At 49.7% G+C, this 22,282-nt stretch overlaps 2 protein-coding genes across 2 annotated transcripts in view; both read right to left on the reverse strand.

Annotated features, from left to right (window-relative positions):
• The window catches only part of PPP2R1A (protein phosphatase 2 scaffold subunit Aalpha), a gene marked incomplete at its 3' end in the record, with an annotated part of 35,429 nt that extends 22,181 nt beyond the window's left edge, over nt 1-13,248 (reverse strand). The window contains 1 exon segment of the mRNA NM_214024.1: nt 13,161-13,248. Within this exon segment, the coding sequence (NP_999189.1) occupies nt 13,161-13,238 (78 nt within the window). The 5' untranslated portion in view covers nt 13,239-13,248.
• Nucleotides 21,725-22,282, reverse strand: part of LOC100626048 (zinc finger protein 350) — a 43,838-nt gene continuing 43,280 nt past the window's right edge. Inside the window, exon 5 of the mRNA XM_013998724.2 lies at nt 21,725-22,282. This exon is cut by the window's right edge and continues 1,784 nt beyond it. The gene's annotated coding sequence lies outside the window, so the exon portion shown is untranslated.

Raw genomic sequence — 22,282 nt, forward strand, 5'->3', positions numbered from 1 at the left:
CCCACTGTCCCTTTGCAAAGATACCCAAGGAACGGACCCGGGAGAATGAGGCCATCCCTGCCACGGTGGAGAGCCCCCTTCCTTCCGAGGCTGCTGTCTTGGGAGATTCTGGTTTTGTTCCACTAAGAATGTCTGCTGGTCTCTTCTGCAAACGGCACTGTGAACGCCTGAGAAAGGTGGTGCTTTAGATGCGCCATCTGGGTTCAAGGCAAAGCTACTGCACGTATTAGCCGTGGGACCTTGGGCCACTCTGTACCTTTGTGAGCCTCGATTTTTCTCACCTGTGCAATGGGGCGTTATAAAAATACCTATCCTCAGAAGGTGACTGTGAGTACAAAGCGAGGTGACCCTGGAACCCCTCGTGCCAGAGGAGAGTGGGAATAGCAGCAGAGGCAACCTCAGACAGGGAACAGCATCCTGAGTTTGTTCAGGTACCAAGGACACGCACAGCAGCTAGCTAGCTGTCCACCGATGGCTCTTTTCCCTTCTCTCACAGTGACAGAGTAATAACTATAAACATCTCCACGGTTCTATGTGCCGGGCAGTATTCTAGGCGCTTCAGTGTTCTCACGCATCTGATCCTCACAACAACTTCGTGAGATAAACACAGGATCGCCCATTTTACGGCAGAGAAAACGAAAGCTCACACAGCTCTTAGGTGGCAGGAATTGAACTGCAACCACTTGGCTTTAGCCAGTATCATGGATGCATATTTCTGTTTTCTGACGTTTTTCAATTTAGGGGTGTGCCACAGGCCTCTCAGCAGGTTTAAAAACAAACACAATTTTGAAACAGAGGTGAACACCACAAAGCTAGAAGAACCTGCAGGAGAAGAAGTGGGCGAGGAACAGTGCTGATCACCACTGCGGACAGAGCCCAGGCTTTGCCGGCACCATTTACAACAGGTGCCGCACCACCCGAACTCACGGCTGAAAGGAAGTGAAAGCTGAGTGAGGGCCTGATGAAAACAGAGACATCGCTTTTCCCACCCAAACTCACAGAACCGCCCTGCATGCTAGACGGGCCCCAGGTTACGCTCCTGCGCTGGGCTGTACCTGGGCTATTCCGCTCACAGCCTGTGGTTTCCAGCTGTGCGCATGAACCCCTGTAGGCACATTTCTGAGTCGCCTCTGCGTTTGGATGAGACCATGAGACCAACGTGTGGCCGGCGAGATGCTGTTGGGAACGGCGCATGTGTGTGACTTCTAGGACGTGTCCTTCTGGGGAGATGGGTTACCCCTCCTTCCCTCCTTCCTGTGGGAGTGGGGCCTGGGGGTGACCTGCGGAGGGGGAGGGCAGGACGGAGGACACGCAGACAGAGTGCAACACGCGAACGCCTGGGACCCCGACGCCTGAGCGTGCCATGCCAGCCTGGACTGCCGCCAGACCCTGACCACGAGTCGGAAGTAAACTTCAGGCTCACGTATGTCTCGTTCATTTAGAGTTTTCCTTCTCTTCACAGCCAGACGTAATCCCCACTGAACCAGCAATAACCTTGTTCTGGGCAAAAGGCCGGCCGAGGAGCCTCCCGGAAAGCTTTTCTTCTTTCATAAAAGGAAGGAGGACGAGAACCTCCGTGTCCTGGGTCAGTCCCTGCTTTCAGTTTGGTTCCACGAGGACAGAGGGACAGCAGACGATGGAGCAATCTCGTGACCACAGGAAGCAGGTCAAAAGAATGGCCTACTCTGACCCAATTCTGTGATATCCTTGGGCTGCTGACCTTGTTACAGGAGGAAATCACGAACCCTCACTCGTTTAAATGACGGGGGCCTAAGTTCTCTGGAATGTTCCCGAGAGAGCACCTGTTAATATCAGTAGGACACCTTCCTGTCCTTTGATCCTATCCCAGCCATGAGACTGCGCTGTCCCCTGGCGTGTCCCCCTCAGGACCACATTCCACGTCCATGGTTCCAGGATCAACTATCACCCTGGGCTGGGACGGCCTGCATCCCCGGCAGCCCTCAGCCGGCCCCGTACACGGAGACAGGGATATGCACTCTCCCTTCCCACCACCACCTCCAGAAACAATGCTACTCCTTGACTGCTAGGCCACCAGGGAACTCTCTGCTACTCCCCCCCCCCTTTTTTTTTTGCTTTTTAGGGCCACACTTGCAGCATATGGAAGTTCCCAGGCTAAGAGGCCCAATCGGAGCAGCAGCTGAGGTCTACACCACAGTCACAGCAATGCGGGATCCGAGCCGTATCTGTGACCTGTGGCCATAAGCACCACTCATGGCAACACTGCATCCTCAAACCACTGAGCGAGGCCAGGGATCAAACCCACATCCTCATGGATACCAGTCGGGTTCGTGACTGCTGAGCCACAACAGGAACTCCTCTGCTACTCACCCTTCCAAATCCACTTCACGTTCAATCCACAGGGCTTCCTGACATGCACCTGTGGAGTGTGACCCCACAAGCCGAGCAAAACCCAAAGACCCTCCTCGAGACTCCAAAGCCCCGAAGGATCTGGCCCTGCCTGATGCATTCTCACCTCCCACCCCTACCCCTTGACCCCTGGGTTCCCGTCACGAAGGTTCCCCCAGAGAAAATAAAGTGCAAACGTCGTGTGCCTGGGTCGCTGTGCTGGACAGCAGAAACTGACAGAACGCTGTACGTCAACTATAACAGAAAAAAATTAAAATCTTACAAAAAAATAAAATAAAACGCAAAGTCCCTGTCAGCCCAGGGTGTCACACTGCTGGTCTGCCGCTTCCTCAGCCTCAGAACCCCCTGGCCCTCCAGGGTCCCATCACTTCATTCAGGCCCCGCTCAAGCTCTGCCGGGTAAATCTGCGGGCCACCACCGCCCCCCACGTACCTTAACTCCATCGCTTCGGACCCTTAACGCCGGGGGAGGGGGCCTACCCTCCGCGCAGCTGAAAACCTACCATCGGCCTCCCCCATCCGAGGCTTCCCCTCTGCAGATTCAACCACTCTCAGACCATGTAGCACTGGAGTATTTAGTACTGAAAAACCCACATAAGTGGACCTGCGGTTCAAGCCCGTGTTGTTCCAAGGCCAGCTGTACTTCTTCATTCACTGTGGACCCTTCCCCACTAGCATGTGGGTGGGGCGGGGGCTCTGTTTTCTACACTCTGTGCCCCAAAACCCTAGGATAGCTCCTGGCACAGAGTCAGAGTCCAATAAATATGAGCTACATTAATGTTTTTAAGTAAAGATCATACACAAGCCGGGGGCTGTCTGGTAGAGCCGGGGGCTGATAATGATGGGGCGGCGGGGGCTGCAACGTGGCTGCCTCAACCATGAGCCTCGGCCCCAAGACGCCCTCCGCCTCCTATAAAGTCCCAAACACTCATTCCATGAAGGATGGTGGTTTTCCATGAACGCAATGCGTGTGGGGGTGGATGGGTGTAAAGAGCTAAGCGCCCACCTGAGAGTCGTCCTGCATCACCAGAGAGTGACACGGGGGCGCCCTGACCTCTATTTCCGGAGCATGTGAATTTTTTTTAAGTGAGGAATGAGCGTGTACTCTGGCTTCACCAGCTAAGGGTGGCCGGGCAAGTCCCGGGCACTTCAGAGCTTGTGTCCTCCCTCTTAGTCGGTTAGTCCAACAGCGCCTGTCTCGGAGGATCGCTGGCGGGAGCAAAGCAGGAGACTCAGAGGCAGAGCCTGGGGCGGAGCAGGCACCCCAGGGTTCACCCTTATTCTTATCATTTTTCCTCATGCATTGGTATTTCTTGAGCAGGGAAAGAAAAAGGGAAATTAAAGCAGAAAGAAAAAAATAATCTTCCCACCTCCTTGGACACTGCAGCACCAGCAAATACCCTGCAGAGCAGTTTGCCCTGCGTTCTAGTTATTTATGGACATTCCTGTTCCCACGTTGGGAAGGTGACTTGTTTCTGGGATGAGGAAGGAACACGACTGTTAACAACTGGGGATTCATGAACCTAGGACAGGGCTGGGCCCATCGAAAAGCACAAATACAAATATTTTAAGTTTTTAAAAATGCAACTACCACTTAGAGTGCTTGCGATGCACCAGGTACAGAGTTAGGGCCCCTCTGTGCGTTCTCTCTTACAAACCGGCAAGGCGTGGAAACAACTCGAGCGTCCACGGGCAGGTGACCAGATGGAGCTGCGGGACCCAGACACAACGGCATACTCTCCAGCCATCAAGAGTGAAATCCTGCCCTCTGTGACCACGCGGATGGACCCTGAGTGCATCATGCTAAGCGACACAGAGAGACAAAGTACCACGTGTTCTCTCTCATGTGTGGGCTCCAAGACATACCTTCACACACAGACACGTGTGTGTGTGTGAAGTTCAAAGGTACAAAGAGCAGATCAGTGCTTGCCAGGGGTGGGTGGTGAGAGAAATGGATGAACTGTTTTGGAGGGAGAGGGTTCCGTTTAAATAAAATGAAGACACTTTTAAAAGACCTGCGGCGGCACGGCCTTTGCCTCCCGCAGAGGCGGGTGCAGTGGGCTCGGAGCGGGGGCAGGTCTCCCAGCCCAGGCCCGGCACAGCCTGGAACCCAAACACGTGTTCTGCATCATCCCCCTCTACCAGCTTCCTTTCAAACCCCCAGATGGCAGCCTTACTCCTCAGCTCCGCTTCAGTCCCCACGGACCCCCTGAGAAGCGGGGGCCCGGGCTGTCCCATTCCTGAGGTGCGGACGCCGGGGCGGGCGCTGCACTGCGTCCGGCGGTGCTGAGGCCCGGCTCTATTTACACAGTTTTTCTCTCATTCAATCCTCCCAACAGCCCTGCTGAGGACGTCCGTCTTCCAGTCTCCTTCTCACTGAACAAGAAAATCAAGGCCCGGAAGGGGTGAGTAACTGGTAAAGTGGCCAGACCAGGATCTGAAGCCCTGGTCGGCCTCCACCAAGCGCACTGCCAGGCCTCACTCTGTCCCCACAGGGCCCAGCCTGGTGAGAAGAGTGCTGTCCTGAGGGCCAGTGCCCCCGGCTAAGTCGTACCTAGGAAGGCGCCGGGGCTTCCTGGGCTGCGTGACTCTGACTGAGTGTCCTTATGTAATAAGTGGGAAGAATTTCAGACCGAAGAGTCATAGCCAAATTGAGAATCTGATTTAAGCAAGCCAATTGTCAAAAGACTCTTCTGGAACAATCAGGGAAATCCGATTACGAACTATTAGCGGATACCAAGAAGCACTGTTAAAACTTGGTTGGGGTGATAACGGCACTGTGGTTATTGAAATGTCTGCTGTTTTAGAGGTAAACAGTCAAGCACGTAGGAGAAGATATCTGGGGCTTGGGATTTTAAAAATAGTTCAAAAAAAAGGGGGGCAGGGAGGAAGAGAAGAGGTAAAAAAATGGGGCAAAATTTTGAAAAAATTGCTTAATCTGGGTCCAATACTCCTTGTAGTATGTGTTTGAAATTTGACAGTCAAAAAGCATTTAATGGGAGTTCCCATCGTGGCGCAGTGGTTACCGAATCCGACTGGGAACCATGAGGTTGCGGGTTTGGTCCCTGCCCTTGCTCAGTGGGTTAAGGATCCGGCGTTGCCCTGAGTTGTGGTGTAGGTTACAGACGCGGCTCAGATCCCGCGTGGCTGTGGCTCTGGCGTAGGCTGGTGGCTACAGCTCCGATTCGACCCCTAGGCCTAGGAACCTCCATATGCCGCGGGAGCGGCCCAAGAAATGACAAAAAAAAAAAAAAAAGCATTTAATGAAAAGAAAACGAGCACCTCTACCAGATGGCTTTTGTGAAGAGTCAACGAACACACACAAAGCACTCAGCAGGGTTCCTCAGCCTCGACACCACTGGCCTCTGGGGCTGGACCGCCCTCTGTGCGGGTGTGGGGGGCACGGCAGGATGGTGGGCAGCACCCTGGCCTCTCCCCACCAGCTGCATCTCCAGACTTGTGTCCCCCAGTAAGAACCACTGCTCTAGAATAACCATTAAGAGAATGGTTTCTTTTAAATGCCTGAAGCACCTCACTGCTGGTAAATGAAGCCCCCACTATTTCACCACCACCGCCAGGAGGCACTTATTTAACTCTTAGGGAATTCAAAGCCCTGCTCTAAGCATTTTCCGCGTACTAACCTATTCAATCCTAACACCCCATGAACCACTACATCAAAGGTGATTCCCATTTTATGGATGAGAAACCGAGGCAGAGAGCCCCTAAGCAGCACAGAAACCTGGCCTCTCGACCAGTGAACTACATTTTAAGAGACAGGGTGCCCCACACACCTGAGACACTGCAATCCCCCCGCTGGCTCTGGCCGGCCGGGGAGGCCTCAGGCAAGGGATGCAAGCTCTCTGGCCCTCACTCGCCCAAGCCTCAGACAGTGAGCGACCATGACAACTGAATGAGGTCACCGCGCACAGAAGGAAGGCCTCCTCTGAGGCAGCCACTGAATGTGCCAATTCCACCGCATCTCCCCAACCAGGTGGATGTGCTTCCTCCTCCCCATCCCCACCTCACAGATGAGGAATCTGGACCCAACAAGAGGAAGGCGCTGGTCCAGGGCACACAGGGAGCAAACCGGCAGAACTGGGATTCCAACCTCGGTCATCCTTGACGCCTCCTTCCACACCACGCGCCACACAGCAAACCCTACACCCTTCCTTCTCAAGGTACCCCCAACCTTGCCGCTCCCTGCCTGAGCACTGGCCCTGGGAGCTCGGCAACGGCACACCCATAGGTCTGTGTGCGCCTGCTCAGCGGGGAGCCAGAACAGGTCGCTCCTCTGGCTCCCCCAGCTCACCAAAGCCCCTGCCCTGCTGGTCCCCAGGACTCACTCCATCTGGTCCCAGGCTAGTCCTCACCTGCCACCACTTGGCCACCCGCCCCGCTTCAGCCCTGCTGCTCTCTGAGCTCGCTGAGCACGCTCCCACCTCGGAGCTTTTGCACCAACTGCCCGAACTGCTTCCCCCACCCCATCTGCACCTGCACCCCCCCCCCCCAAGGCCTTGCTGGGACAAGTCCTCAGAGCAGCCTGCCCTGAGCACCTGACCTCAGGCGGCAGCCCCGGCCTCAGCTAGCCCCCGCCTTACTTTGCTTCTTAGCAAAATCACCGCCACTGCCATCACATCATAGACCTACCGGCTGCTCCTCTACTAAAATCCAAGCCCCATAAGGGCAAGCAGCCTCGCTGCTGTGCTCCCTGCTGTACCTATCCCAGCATCTAAAACAGAGTCTGGAGCACGGGAGGTGGTAAATAAACAACTGCTGGACCAAGGAACCACGACCACAGGGTTTCGGACTCCACCTGATTCCTTGTTCCCAAGGCTGGCTCTCAGAGCCCAATTTCTGTCACCCCCCTCCCCAAACTGTACTCCACCCTCAGGTCTCAGGCTTCCTTGGGAACCTCTCCTGGCTCCTCCACTTCTCAGCTGCATGAATTTGGCCAAGTTATTGAACTTCACTGGGCGACTTCCTCATCTGGAAAATGGAGGGGAGCACAGGCCCTACTTCAAAGCACGGCTGTAAAAATTCACTAAGATCCTAAATGATCTGCCCTTTTACAGCAAGCAGCACAGAGCGAGCACCCAATAAACGCCAGCTATCACTATTATTTATTCAACCCTTTCTGCACTCTTGAATGCCCCAGTCGCTGTTCTCAGACCTGGTCTCGGCTTCTTCCTTAGGGATGAATCAGAGCCAAGCCCTGTCCTCAGAGGGCTCAGAGGTGGCATCTGTGCTTTCTATCTCTGACTCTTGGTTTCATGTTCAAACTCCGGATACATGCAGATCAGCATATGCCTGCATTGGAAGATTTCTAAAAAATATTAAGTGAAAAGAGCAAGTTGCAGGACAAAATACTTAGTATTGAAAAATACATACATAAAGAGAGTTCCCATCATGTCTCAGTGGGTTACGAACCCAACTAGTATCCAAAAGGATGCAGGTTCGCTCCCTGGCCTTACTCAGTGGGTTAAGGATCCGGCGTTGTCAGGATGTAGGTCACAGAAGTGACTCAGATCCCACATTGCTGTGGCGTAGGCCGGCAGCTGCAGCGCCAATTCAAACCCTAACCGGGAACTTTCATATGCGGCAGGTGTGGCCCTAAAAAAAGCCCCCCCCCCAAAAAAGATTAAAAATAAAAATAAATACACATACAAATGTTCCCACTGTGGAACAGGATTGGCTTTGTTTGCCGCAGCTGCGGCACAGATCACAGCTGTGGCTTGGATTTGATCCCTGGCCTGGAAACTTCCAGGTGCAGCCAATAAGGAAAAAAAATACATACACACAACACAAACCAACTTTATTTCTTTCTCAATATATGACTAGAGCATGGCCGAGATTCAGCACATTCCAAAATATAATGCAAGCCACAAGTGTAATGTTACATTTTCTGGTAGCATTAAAAAAGTAGGAGGGCATGTGAAATTAATCTTAATATATTCTGGGGATGGGGCGATGCACTGGGGGTTTGGGATGGAAATGCTCTAAAATCTGGTTGTGATGATCACTGTACAACTATAAACGTAATAAAATTCACTGAGTAATAAAAAGAAAAATCTTAATATGTTCTGCTGAACCCAATATATCAAAAATATCCTTTCAACACAAAATCAACATAAAAAGGTTTACCAAGCTGTCTCACACACTCTGTGGTAGAATCGCCTCTGAAACTGACGTGTACTTTCACTCCCAAGCACATCTCAAGCCAGTCACATTCTCAGCATTCAAGAGGCACAAGGGGCTAACCTACTGGACAGCACAGGCCTAGCAAGATACACCTGGAGCTGATAAGAGGGGTTTTAGTGTGGGAGTGCGAGTTGAGAAAGAGACGGTTTAAGACAAGGGTTGGCAATCTCTTCTAGTTAAAAAGGCCCAGACAGGGAATATTTTAGGCTTTAAAGAGCCAGACCATCTCTGTTGCAACGACTCAACTCTGCTGCTGTAGCACAAAAGCAGCCACAAGCAATGTGTACCAAGTGGGTGTGTCTGTTTTCAATAAACTTTTTCTTTTTTTTTTTTTTTTGTCTTTTCTAGGGCCACTCCCAAGGCACATGGAGGTTCCCAGGCTAGAGGTTGAATCAGAGCTGTAGTCCCCGACCTACGCCTGAGCCACAGCAACGTGGGATCCAGGCCACGTCTGTAGCCTACGCCACAGCTCACAGCAACACCGGATCCTTAACCCACTGAGCCAGGCCAGGGATCGAACCTGCAACCTCATGGTTCCTAGTCGGATTCGTTAACCACTGAGCCATGAGAGGAACTCCCAATAAAAGTTCATTTTCAAAAAAACAAACACAAAAACAGCACAGGGCCACCAGCGGCTGACTGCCACTCCCCGGTTTAAGCGACAACTCAACTTTTACAATACAGAACTTTTCATCTTCATCCCCAATAAGGACAGCTCATTCTCTCCGCCCCACCCACACCGGTCCTCCTGCTGCTCCCAGGACCCAAGGTATATAAGTGCCTCAGGACCTTTGCACTTGCTTCCTCTGCCTGGAATGCTATTCCCCAGAGACCTACAGGACCTGCTCCCTCCCTCCACAGCTCTGCTTAAGCATCACCTTCTCAGGAAGGCCTTCCCTAGCCATTCATTCTACCCAAAACTGTAACACCCTCCTATACTCTCCCCCATCCCTGCTTTTGTTCTGCGTGGCGCTTATCACCATCACTCATCCTCTACACTGTGCTTGTTTCCTGTCCACCACCACCACAACACCGAGAGGGCAGATTTTTGCCTGTTTTTTTGTTTTGTTTTTTTCCCACGACCATTGCCCCATCACCCAGATCAATCCCTAGCACATACCTAGCGCTCCTGAAATCTTTCCTGAATAATTAGTTCCCCTTCAGACATCAATGAATTAAAGGTAGCACACAAAAATGAAAACTGAATTACTTGAAAACACACACACGCACACAAAGGCACTATCCTCAAACTCCCACCACTCTGTCCCTCTCAATCTCTACCTTGCAAACACAGAGGCTATGGTATAGAGAATAATGGCCTCCCAAAGATGACCACATCCTGATCCCTGGAATCTGTATGTCACTTTACATGGCAAAAGGGACTTGGCAGATATGACCAAGGTTAAGGACCTTGAGATGGAAGAGAATCCTGGACTACCCAGGTTGGAGCCAATCTAAACATGTAGGTCCTTAAAACCAGAGACACTTTCCTGGCTGGTCAGAGGGGATGCGACTACCGCAGGATGGTCACAGAGATGCAACACTGCTGGCTTTGAAGACAGACCAAGAGACCAACAAGCCAAGAATTGCAGGCAGCCTCCAGAACCTGGAAGAAGGTTAAAAAAAAAAAAAAAAAAGATTCTCCTCTAGAACCTCTAGAAAGGACCATAAACTTACCAACACTGTGATTTTAGCCCACGGAGACTGGTATCACACTACCGACCTCCAGAACTGTTAAGATAATAAATCAGTGTTCTTTTTTTTTGTCTTTTTAGGGCCACACCCACAGCATATGGAGGTTCCCAGGCTAGGGGTCCAATGGGAGCTGTAGCTGCCGGCCTACACCACAGCCACAGCAACGCGGGATCTGAGCAGCAAAGCTGGATCCTTAACCCACTGAGCAAGGCCAGGGACCGAACCTGGGTCCGCATGGATGCTAGTCAGATTTGTTTCCACTGAGCCACAACACAAACTCCTAAATCAGTGTTATTTATTTATTTATTTATGTCTTTTCTAAGGCCGCTTCCACAGCACATGGGGGCTACCAGGCTAGGGGTCGAATCCGAGCTGTAGCTGCTGGCCTACACCAGAACCACAGCCACTGCCACTCAGGACCCAAGCCAAGTCTGGGACCTACACCACAGTTCACGGCAACGCTGGATCCTTTAACCCACTGAGCAAGGCCAGGTGTCGAACCCGCAACCTCATGGTTCCTAGTCGGATTCGTTAACCACTGAGCCACGACAGGAACTCCTAGATCAGTGTTCTTTTAAACCACCACATTTGCCCCAGGACTTTCCCATGGGGCGTCTCTCAATCTCACCCTAACGGACACTGTGGGTGGATAATTCTTTGCAGTGGGGGCTGTCTTATGCATTGGAGGTTTAGGAGATCTCTGACCTCTTTCCATTAGATGCTAGCAGCACTTCCCCAGGTGCAAGAACCAAAAATGTCTCCAGACACTGCCAACCCTCGTGAGCAAATGCACCTCGGATTGAGGATACTGCCCTCACTTGTCGGCTTGCTCTTCCCAGAAGGTTCTTTCCATCTTCCCTTGGGAGCTGGCTCCTTCTTCTGCTCTGGTCTCAACCTCTGCATCGTAAGAGGGGCCTTCCCTGACGGACCTACTTAAAACGAATCTTCCCTACCTGACCTGTGCTTGCTGGGGGCTCTGCCCAGAGAGCCTCGGGGTGCCTCCCCATCTCTGCACAAACATCACCCCTCAGCAAGGCCTTCACTGACCATTCTGCAGCCGCATCCTCCACCCCCCCGCTTCCTTCATCTTTCTCCCCATTTTCACAGCACACGTTCGCCCTGTTCTCTGTTTACTGCGTCTCCCCTCACAATTGACCCAAGTTCCGCAAGACCAGGAGCACTTGTCTGTCGTGTTCCCTGCTGAATACCTGTGCCCTGAACAATGCCCAACACAGAGCCAAGGCCCGACAGCACTCACTGATCCACCATCACAACATCCTGGCGCTTTCTGCCCATCACATCTCACATGTGCTACTAACGTATTGGGTTCCATTTCACATCTGCTCTCTAATCGTGAACAACTGGCATCACCATTATATCCTCAGCTCCATACCTGATAGGTGGCAGGTGTTCGTTAAACAAATGAATTCCTACAACAGCCCTCTGAACCAGATAATCACCTCTACTTGAGAGAAAGGGAAACCAAGGCTGGGAGAAATCAACTAACTTGCCCACATCAATCAGCAAGAAGTAGAGGAGACTGGACTCCAGCTGCAGCCTGTCCAGAGCTAGAGCCACACGGTGGGAACCTTAAGAGGCTGGGCCAGTGCAACCCGTTCAATTTTTTTTTTTTTTTTTTTTCTCTTGGCTCTTCTAGGGACGCTCCCGCAGCATATGGAGGTTCCCAGGCTAGGGGTCTAATCGGAGCTGTATCTGCCGGCCGACACCACAGCCACAGCAACGTGGGATCCGGCAACGCCGGATCCTTGACCAGCGAGGCCAGGGATCGAACCCGCAACCTCATGGTTCCTAGCCGGATTCGTTAACCACTCCGCCACAACGGGAACTCCGCGACTGGTTCAATTTTATAAGTGGGGAAATTGAGGCCCAAAGGGAGGATGGACCTCTTCAATCACCACTCCCAATAATTACAGGTACATTTATTGGGCCTTTACAACAGGTCAGGCGCCGTCTAGTATTTCTTCTGTTATAAACTCTGTCACTCACTACCATCCAAGGAGGCCGGGACTATTACTGGCCCACGTTTTATGGAAAACAAGCCCAGATCGGTGAAGTAATGTGCACAAGGTCAATGGGCGGGTGAGAGGTGGGGCTGGGATGGGCGAAGCCCTGAGTCCTACCTCTTCTCGACCCCTCGCCACCCCATGCCACTCATCAGAAACGACAGCCCGCTTGGTAAACTGCCCCCCCCCGCCCCCGGCCCCAGTTAAGGGGAGAACACCGGAAGGGGGGGCCAGTGGCTAGCTGGCAATTCGCTTCGGAATTTAGCTAGTTCCACCCTTGGGAGTGGGGTTTTGGCCTCCCGCTTCTTTCGGAGGGTCTACACCAAAACTGCCGGGAGAAGAAGAGCAGGATTTGGAAAGTCATCCTTCACGTCTCCGTCTCCATTTGGAGAGATTACACCCACAGCGCTGAGCCCCAGCCGCACGAACCCAGAAAGGAGAAAACCTACGCGGGTCCCCACCAATCCGGCGGCCCCTCCCCCACTCGGAGAAAGTCGCGAGCCCACTCCATCCCCAAGGGGCCATTCAGGGGCCGCCGCCAATCACCCGGCCCTCCCCTCGCCTCTCCCCCACCCGGTCGGCCGACCCCTCGTGGGCCGCGGCCTCCGAGGCCCGGAGCGGCCACGCGCATTTGGCAGGCCTGGGGACCCTCCAAGCGCGCCCTCTGCGGGGCCGACACCCAATCCCGGACGCCGTCTCATCGAGTCCGGGGAACCGGAGAGGTGTGAGCGGAACACTGATTGGCCGCCGCCCCCTTCCGCCACTCCCTGCGAACACTGAATCTTCTCCGCGAGGGACGCCGGTGCCCCCCAGGTACCCCTTCCTCTCTTCCCCAAGTCCCCCGGAGCCTCCGGACCTGAACATCCTCGTTGCGGAGCTCGTCTATGAGCACCGCGATGGGGTAGAGCGAGTCATCGCCGTCGGCCGCCGCCATCTTGGCTCCGTCTTGTGTCTGTCAGACTGCGGCCGGCGCCGTGCTGAAACCCGGGTAGGGAGGGGCTGGGCCGGGAGGAGGAGAGAAGGACTTGGGGGCGCCCGGGCCACGTTACAGGGGCTGCCCTACATTCATTGGCCGCGCTACGCCGGGCCAAGCCTGCGTTTCTTTGGCCCGGACAAATAAAGTCCCGCCCACTGCCCATTTGCCATTGGTCCAAGGGAAGAGATTGAGCTTGCCGGAGCCTAGGAGGGGGGAGGAGGAAACGGAAGTACGCGGTATCTTAGCGACTAAGATTGTGCCCGCCTACGTCGCCGCCAACAACGGCCTAGACGAGCAGTTGTTTCTAGCCAATGAGGGGCGGGATTGGAAGGTGGCGAAGCCTGCCTGTCCGAGCCCTGGAGAAAGCTTACCCGCGTGCGTCGCTTGGAATGCGTGACATCATGTGGGGAACAGAATCGTACAGGTTTCGGCTTGCGAGGCAGCGGTCCCCCTGCCTGGCGGGAGGGCGCACTCCAAGATTGTTTGTGCGGGAGGAGGTGGGAGTGCGTCCTTGATTTGTGCCGTATTATGCCGAGGCCTAGGGAAGGATGGCGACTTAACCTTATTCTCTGGGTAAAACCTAGGCCCCTCAGGCTGGTATGTCTATCTGATTTCCTGAACCCTCTCTAGGCACGTCTCCTTTTGGAAAATTGGCTGCCTGAGCACACCATGCTTTTCTCTCTTTCTCTTCCCCCCCCCCCGCCGCCGGACAGTCCAAACCATCTTTCCCAAAGACCCTACCCACTCCACTTAGGAAACTATTCCCCCTAAAAGGGGCAGGGGTGGTGGTGGAGGGGGCTTGCATATTTCAATCCTTGCCCTCCTTATTCCCCGGATATTCCCCTTACCCCAAACCTGCCAGCCCTTTGGAGCTATGGGAGTCCCAGTGTGCCTATGCGTAGGGAGCCCCTGCATCGGACAGATGGAATCAGCAGCTTGATTCTGGTCAGACTGTTCCAAGAGCAGACCCTGACCATGATTATCCAAATGAGTGAGCCAGACAAGTCTCTCAGCACTGCAGTTTGGTTCCACAGTTCCCACCCTAAGAGAGGGATGTCCTTTATCTGACAGTCCACAGTTTCCCCAAGTGGCACACTAAACTGCTCGACCACTGGCAGCAGCCCAGGTTCCTAAGATCTGACCAGTAATGAGAACCATCATACCACACACCCCTGCTTCCAGTTCTGCCCTAACCAGTGGCCCAGGCAACACCATTAGGATTCAGCTTCCCTAAGGAAATCAGTCTTTAAAGAAATCTCAGAGCATGGAGGGTTTGAAGTGCCAGTGGCTTTGACTACAGTGTAGAGCTTAAAGTTTCCCCCAAAGCGATAGGAACCACTTATTCTTGTAAAGCCAGGATATTGCTAGAGCCACAGAAGTGACAGTGCTGGATTCTTAACCTGCTGTGCCACCTGGGAACTCCAGGCTTCAGTTTTGAGACACACTCATGAGCAAGCTAATTACTGCTTTTTGAAAGCAGTGGACCCATCAGTAGTGACAGGGTGGCTTGCAGGTGGAGGCTGCAATCCCTTTGCCAGAGGCCCCTGACAAAAATTATCAGTCACAAAGGCTTGTGCTGTCCCCATGTCCCAGGAGTCCTTAAGGGCTGGGCCTCCTTTAGATGATGGGGAGTCAAAGCAACAACAGTTGTGTTTTTTGGTTTTTTTTTTTTTGTCTTTTTGTCTTTTCTAGGGCTGCACCCTCGGCATATGGAGCTTCCCAGGCTAGGGGTCTAAGTGGAGCTGTAGCTGCCAGCCTATGCCACAGCCACAGCCACGCAGGATCTGAGCCACATCTGAGACCTACACCACAGCTCACGGCGACGCCGGATCCTTAACCCACTGAGCGAGGCCAGGGATCGAACTCACAACCTCATGATTCCGAGTCAGATTTGTTAACCACTGAGCCATGACAGGAACTCCGACACATTTTTTTCTTCACTGCTGGCAGGATTGAGCATTACAGTCTGCCCATAGAGTGCCAATAAACTTACACTAGAAAATAGGACTCGAATTGGTCAGATTATATCAGCCACCCCAGTGGCAGAGATCTGATGCCATGTTAGACGGAGCTGTGGAGACTGGGGCCTCTAACTTGGCCAACAAAGAAAATATTTTTATCATGAAAACTTTGTACCTCAGAGGTTAGTGGTGGCACATGATCTAAATCCTTCCCCATGCTCTGGTGGCAAGTAAAAAAGATGGCTGGTCCCAGTAACACTTGTCTCACCCCTCTTGGAATACCCTCCTCTGGCACTTGTGGGATGGGGAGCATAAGCATATAATACAATAATTTGCATTATTTCCTGATGTAAGATGTTGAGTTTTTCCAAAGGATCCTGCTATGGTCTGTCTGTATGCCTTCAAAATTCATGTATTGAAACCTACTCCCCAAGGTGATGGTATTAGGAGGTGGAGCCTTTGGGAGGTGACTGGGTGATGAAGCCAAGCCCCCCCCTCCCCCCCTCCCCCGCCCCGGATGGGATTAATGACCTTTCAAAAGGGGCCTAAGAGAGCTCCCTGTCCCCTTCTGCCTTGTGAAGAAAGTCTGCAGCCCAGAAGAAGGGCCTCACCTGACCATGCTGGCACCTGATCTCAGACTTGCAGCTGGTACAACTGCGAGACATAAATTAATGTTTATAATCCACCCAATCTGTGGACTTTGGATATAGCAGCCCAAACCGACTGCGATGGGCCCCCAGCTACCTCATCAAGTGAGCCTCCCTCTGCTTTTGTGATCACACGCGAAGGCTGTTTGTTGTGTGGCTCAGTCCCTGGCCCCTCCTCATGACCAAGGCTGTCAAATACAAAACATCAGAGATTTTAGCCCATCTGCAAACCACGTTCCCTCGCCAGTTACATGGAGGCTGGCACAAGATGTGAGATGCCTGGGACTGAGAAGACAGTACTATTCCTGGCACAACAGAGCGTCACCTGCACATCTGTTCCCGTGGCTCTCACAGACCCCAGGGAGGCCAGGCCAAAAGGTCCAAGTGGACTTCATGCACCTAGTGGGGTTTGCATCACAGCTGGAGAACGTGTTTAAGAAATCCCAACCCCTGGGGTGGTTGGAGAGCTTGGGGTTAATAGATACAAACTTTGCCTTTCGAATGGATTAGCAATGAGATCCTGCTGTGTAGCCCTGGGAACTCTGTCTAGTCACTTACGATGGAGCATGATTGTGCGAAAATAGAATGTATACATGTGTGTGTAACTGGGTCACCATGCTGTACAGTAGGGGAAAAAATTGCATTGAGGAAGTAACTATTAAAAAATAATAATAATAAAAGAAATCCCAATCCCCTTAACATGGGTTATAAGTACACCTACCAGCCTTTGTCTCCGAGGAAGGCATTCTCTGTGCTGTATTAGTAAGGTAATGATTCTGTCCTTGCCCCCAAGACAGACACCGCTGCCATCCTCCAAGGTTGTTACACAAAAATCTTTTCAAAACAATTCAGAACAGGAGCTAATATAGGAAAACAAAAGGAGTTCCCATCATGGCGCAGCAAAAACGTATCCAACTAGGAACCATGAGGTTGTGGGTTCGATCCCTGGCCTCGCTCAGTGAGTTAAGGATCCAGTGTTGCCGTGAGCTGTGGTGTAGGTCTGAGAAGTGGCTCAGATCTGGCATTGCTATGGCTTTGGCTGTGGCCACAGCTCTGATTAGACCCCTAGCCTGGAAACCTCCATCTGCCGCAGGTGCAGCCCAAAAAAGAAAAAAAAAGTTGAGAGGCTCATGTAGAATTGTCTCCTAATAAGGTGTACCCTTCTCCAACTTTAGGGAATAATTGTGTAAAAAGATCCACTCAAGATTTTTGATACTAAGACTGGCCCTTTTTGTGTGGTGCTGTGGAACTGTTAAAAGACTGAAGGAAGCAGAAAGACACAGATGTATCGCGAGACCTCAAGGGCAAAGTGCAAATAGCCTGGGTGCTCAAGTAATGAGAGGTGAGAGCAAAGGCAAAGAAAGAATAATGTCACATGTTCTGAATGAATTGAAATTTGTCAGCTGATCAGAAAAATAAATAATGCACTATCCAGACATATAACAAGTCAACTCTGGATGGACTGCTGATCTAAATGTTAAAGCTAAAGAAAGTTTTAAAAATAAAACAAAGGAGAACATCCCCGTGGTCTTGGAATGGGGAAATATTTCTTAAACAGAATAAACATGATCTATAAAGGAAAAAAATGTCAGGTTACATTAAGACTTTCTCCTCTTTGAGATACACACACACACATGCACGAACACACACACACACAGAGCATGCGATGAGAACCAAGAAAGGCATATTTATGTCCAGCACATATATGGAACTACAACAGATCACTAAGGAAAAGGCAACACAGTAGAAAAAAAAATGAATAAAGTGAAACATACTTCGAAAAGAGGTTCCTAATAAAGATAAATATGTGAACCTATGCTCAACTTCCACAATAATCAAATAAAATCATGATACCATCACATGCCAATCAGAAGTCTAAAATAAAAATGAAAAAAGAAAGTGTTGACAAGGATGTGGGTCAATTAAGAATCTTAGGAGTTCCCTGTGGCACACTGGTTAAGGATCTGGTGTTTTCACTGCAACAGCTTGGGTTGCTGCTGTGGTGAGGGTTCAGTCCCTGGCCCATGCCACAAATGTGGCCAAAAAAAAGGGGGGGGGACAAAACTAAATGAATAAACAGACAAGTCAATTCCTCTTTGGAGACTTCTGGAAAAAAAAAAAGATGGACTGTAGTGAATAGATTACTATTTCAATGTCCTTATATTGTAAAGGTGGAGTTTAATAACATTAGAAAAAATAACACTGTGATTGGCTTTTAAATGTATGCTAAAATTTCTAGGTAAAAGCTAACAATGAGTACACGGTCCTGAAAGAAAAGAAATTAATTATAATGTACATTTAAAAGTCTGTAGGAGAGGGAGTTCCCTTCGTGGTGCAGTGGAAACAAATCCAACTAGGAACCATGAGGTTTCGGGTTCACTCCCTGGCCTTGCTCAGTGGGTGGCAGATCCAGCATTGCTGTGAGCTGTGGTATAGGTCGAAGACACGGCTTGGATCTGACATTGCTGTGGCTGTGGCATAATCCCTCAGCTACAGCTCCGAACTGACCCCTAGCCTGGGAACCTCCATATGCCTCGGGTGCGGCCCTAAAAAGCCAAAAATAAAAAAATGTTTTAAAAAGTCAGTAGGAGAAGTTAACATAGATAAAATAAGAAAATAAACTGGATGGTAATGCATCGATTACATTTAAGTAGACTAATTTTTAATTGAAAAATTTCTACTCATTGTTTATTGAAGAGATATGGCCAAATAACAAAGTAGGAAAATGAAAAAGACATTTTATGCAAGTTTGACAAACAACTAGCATGGTAATACTCTCCTCAGATGACATACATATTAAGGCTTGTTATTATTATAATTAGTTGCTATTTTAAATTTTTCTTAAGGTACTACTTTCCAGCATATTGATTAATGGATAATAAAAATAACTGACTTCATAGGCTTATGTGTGTTATGTACATATATACACACCGATTATGCACATAGATACACATTTACAGGTACGTGTCTGTCTATATTTTTTCCCCTTGCTTTATGATTTAGTTTGTGGTAAATATTTAGGTATTTCATGGGACCTAAAAATAGGAGTTTCTCTTTGTGATGGGTTCAATCTGTATATCCACTGAGTCCAAAAAAATTTCAAACTGTTGAGTTCTCAACACCTTGCATCAGCTTCAGCATATAAATCCAGAGAAAATCATACAAAAATCTCTCCTAAAGTTGAGGTAGTATCCATCTTGCTCCCTGAAAACCGAGGAGCCACAAACTCCACATGAACAGAGAGGAGTCATGGGTCTTTCTGCTCTGGATGTGATGGAAGTCGCCACCAAAACCAAATTTCATCACTTTGGGGACAGGAGCAAGCCCCTGCAAACCCCTTTCTTGACAACATGCTCAGGTCATCTTCACAAAACGGAAAACCCTGCCTTCTCCACATCTCAGTGCCATGCAACGCACATCTTTTTCACCAGGTCAAACCACCTGATGTTTAAAAATATGCTAAAATTTAATTTCATGCTCTCCTCTGCCCCGCTTCAGTTCAGTCTGGCCATTTCTACCTGAAAATGTCTAAACACGCTCATCTCCTTCCGAACATCCCATTTCAAATACACACGTGCCATCTCTCTAAGGATGGAATGTACCAAACTCGAGACTGGCTCCCAAAAGCTGTACTCAGTGACTGAACTTTCCCTCTGGCACGACTGTCTTGGGTTTCAGCAAGGACCTGCCACTGCTCGTCCATTCGCACGGACCTGTTCACCTCTGGGAGATGTACTGTGATGCACTGAAGTTTCACACCTCTGCACTTCTCCGTAACATCCAGGTTGTTTGAGGACCTGCTGTTTCTGACTGCATGCATTCTGAACTCCTCGACTGGAAGCACTGGTAAAACTTCCATTGCATAAGCATTTACATGGTAATTATATGTCATTATGAATACTATTTGGGTTTTTTTGTTGTTATTGTTGTTTTTGTTGTTTTACTTTTTAGGGCTGCACCCACAGCATAGCTTCCCAGGCTAGGGGTCGAATCGGAACTGTAGCTGCCCACCTATGCCACGGCCACAGCAATGCAGGATCCTTAACCCACTAAGCAAGGCCAGGGATCAAACCCACATCCTCATGGATACTAGTTGGTTTCATCAACCGCTGAGTCACGACAGGAACTCCCACTCACAATTTCCCTTGGGACTCCATGGGAAGAGAGTGAATTACCAAATGAAAAGAGTGTAAATACATACAATTTACATTTTTCTCTGAAAGGGAGGAAAATTTTTACTCCTTTTCCCAGTAAAGCAGAGGCTTCATATGCTGGAGTCAAGACTCATGAGAAGAAAGGGGCTGATACTTGAGAAGCATGCGATGATTACTACAGAAGTTTTTCACAAAGAACAAATCAATGCTGTTGAAAAAGAGCTAAAATAGGAGTTCCCCCTGTGATGCAGGGGAAAAGAATCCAACTGGTAACCATGAGGTTGTGGCTTCGATCCCTGGCCTCACTCAGTGGGTTAAGAATCCAGTGTTGGGGTAAGCGGTGGTGTAGATAGCAGACACAGCTCAGACCCTGCATTGCTGTGGCTGTGGTGTAGCCTGGCAGTTGTAGCTCTGATTTGACCCCTAGTCTGGGAACCTCCATAAGCCACAGGTGCAGCCCTTAAAAGCAAGCGGTGGGAGGGGGGGGAGCCAAAATAATATTACTGATGAAGGAAAAGGTGTGGAAATAGACAAAGGTGCTGACCAGGAGAAGGATGGTTTTGGTGGCTCCAGACTCAGGGGAGTATATGGAGGAGACATTGATCTTAAGAAACAGATTAAGTGACTCCCTCTGGAGAACTGGAATGGAAAATATGCTGAGACAAATAGGAAATTTATTCTATATCCCATTTTGTATGGCTTTCATCCTTACTATTGAGTATTATCTATTACATTTCAATTTTTCTTTAAAAATTAGCATTATATTAAAGTTGTTATATTATGCCACTAAAATTTATAAAGAAAGCCTTACATACCACTAATTTTTTTTTTTTTTTTGTCTTTTTGTTATTTCTTGGGCTGCTCCCGCGGCACGTGGAGGTTCCTAGGCTAGGGGTTGAATTGGAGCTGCAGCCTCCAGCCTACACCAGAGCCACAGCAACACAGGATCCAAGTCGCATCTGCAACCTACACCACAGCTCACAGCAACACCGGATCATTAACCCACTGAGCAAGAGCAGGGACCGAACCCACAACCTCATGGTTCCTAGTCGGATTTGTTAACCACTGCGCCACGACGGGAACTCCACCATTAAATATTTTAAATAGCATAATAAAAAGAATATCTTAACTGGTAAGAAAAACAAAAATAATATACCCTCTGAAAATAAGTAAAATATAAAATGCATAAATTGGTTAAAAAACAGTGTAACTATATAAAAATGTCCTCACAATTTGTTACATCTCATTGATTCTTCAATATAAGCATTACACCATTCTAGGAGATGTGATAAACAAGACATTATAGACCTTACATTGTACCATGGAGAGAAATGGTTATTAATAATACAATTGTAGAACTATTATTTAATTGTACAGTTGCATTATTTAATTATAATTATCATAAATTCTTTGATGGAGAGAAAGTCAGAGTCAGATGTAAGAAGACTTCAGCAACTAATCGTCCTTACAGTAAGCTCTTTCACAGATGTACTACATATCCATATGCATGCGATTATTTTCATGTGACAGTTTTCATGTGAGAGTTTCTGGCAGTTTTTCTAGTTCTGCCTGATCCTAATTAATGATCAAACAATATATGACGTTACACTGATAAAATCTATCAAATTAGATCAGGGATTCTGTAATTAATACGACGTTGTTCCTGAATTACCCTTGGGTTGCCCTGGGTTTTCTCTTCACTGGTACCCCCAGCAGAGGACGCAGCAGTCCCCATGCCAGGCCAGTGGCGATGGGAAAGTGTCAAGTCATCCCTGTCCCTGCCAAAAAACTGGCCAGTAGCGAAGCCGGGGCGTGTGGCCAGGGGAAGGCAGGCAGCAGGGAGGCGGCATGAGGTGGCACTCGCTATCGTCACCAGTTATCATGGCCCAGAGGTTCGGGCCCCCCGAGAGCAGCTCCACTTTCTAGGGGTGGACCATTTCTCGTGACTGTCTCTGTTCGTGCCTCAGGATTTACTCCAACATCTTGCAAGTTCCACTGACAGATGAAGGGACTATTACTCAGCAATAAAAAAGAATGAAATAATGCCATTTATAGCAACATGGATAGACCTAGAGATTATTATGTGAGGTCAGGCAAAGACAGATATCGTATGATATCATTTATATGTGGAATCTAAAAAAAAAAAAAAAGATAGCAATGAACTTATTTGCTAAACACAAAGACTCACAGACACAGAAAACACACTTACAATTACCCAAGGGGATAGTGTGGCCAGGGAG

This window comes from Sus scrofa, chromosome 6 (genome assembly GCF_000003025.6).
Source record: "Sus scrofa isolate TJ Tabasco breed Duroc chromosome 6, Sscrofa11.1, whole genome shotgun sequence".
In the NCBI taxonomy this organism is placed as follows: Eukaryota; Metazoa; Chordata; class Mammalia; order Artiodactyla; family Suidae; genus Sus; species Sus scrofa.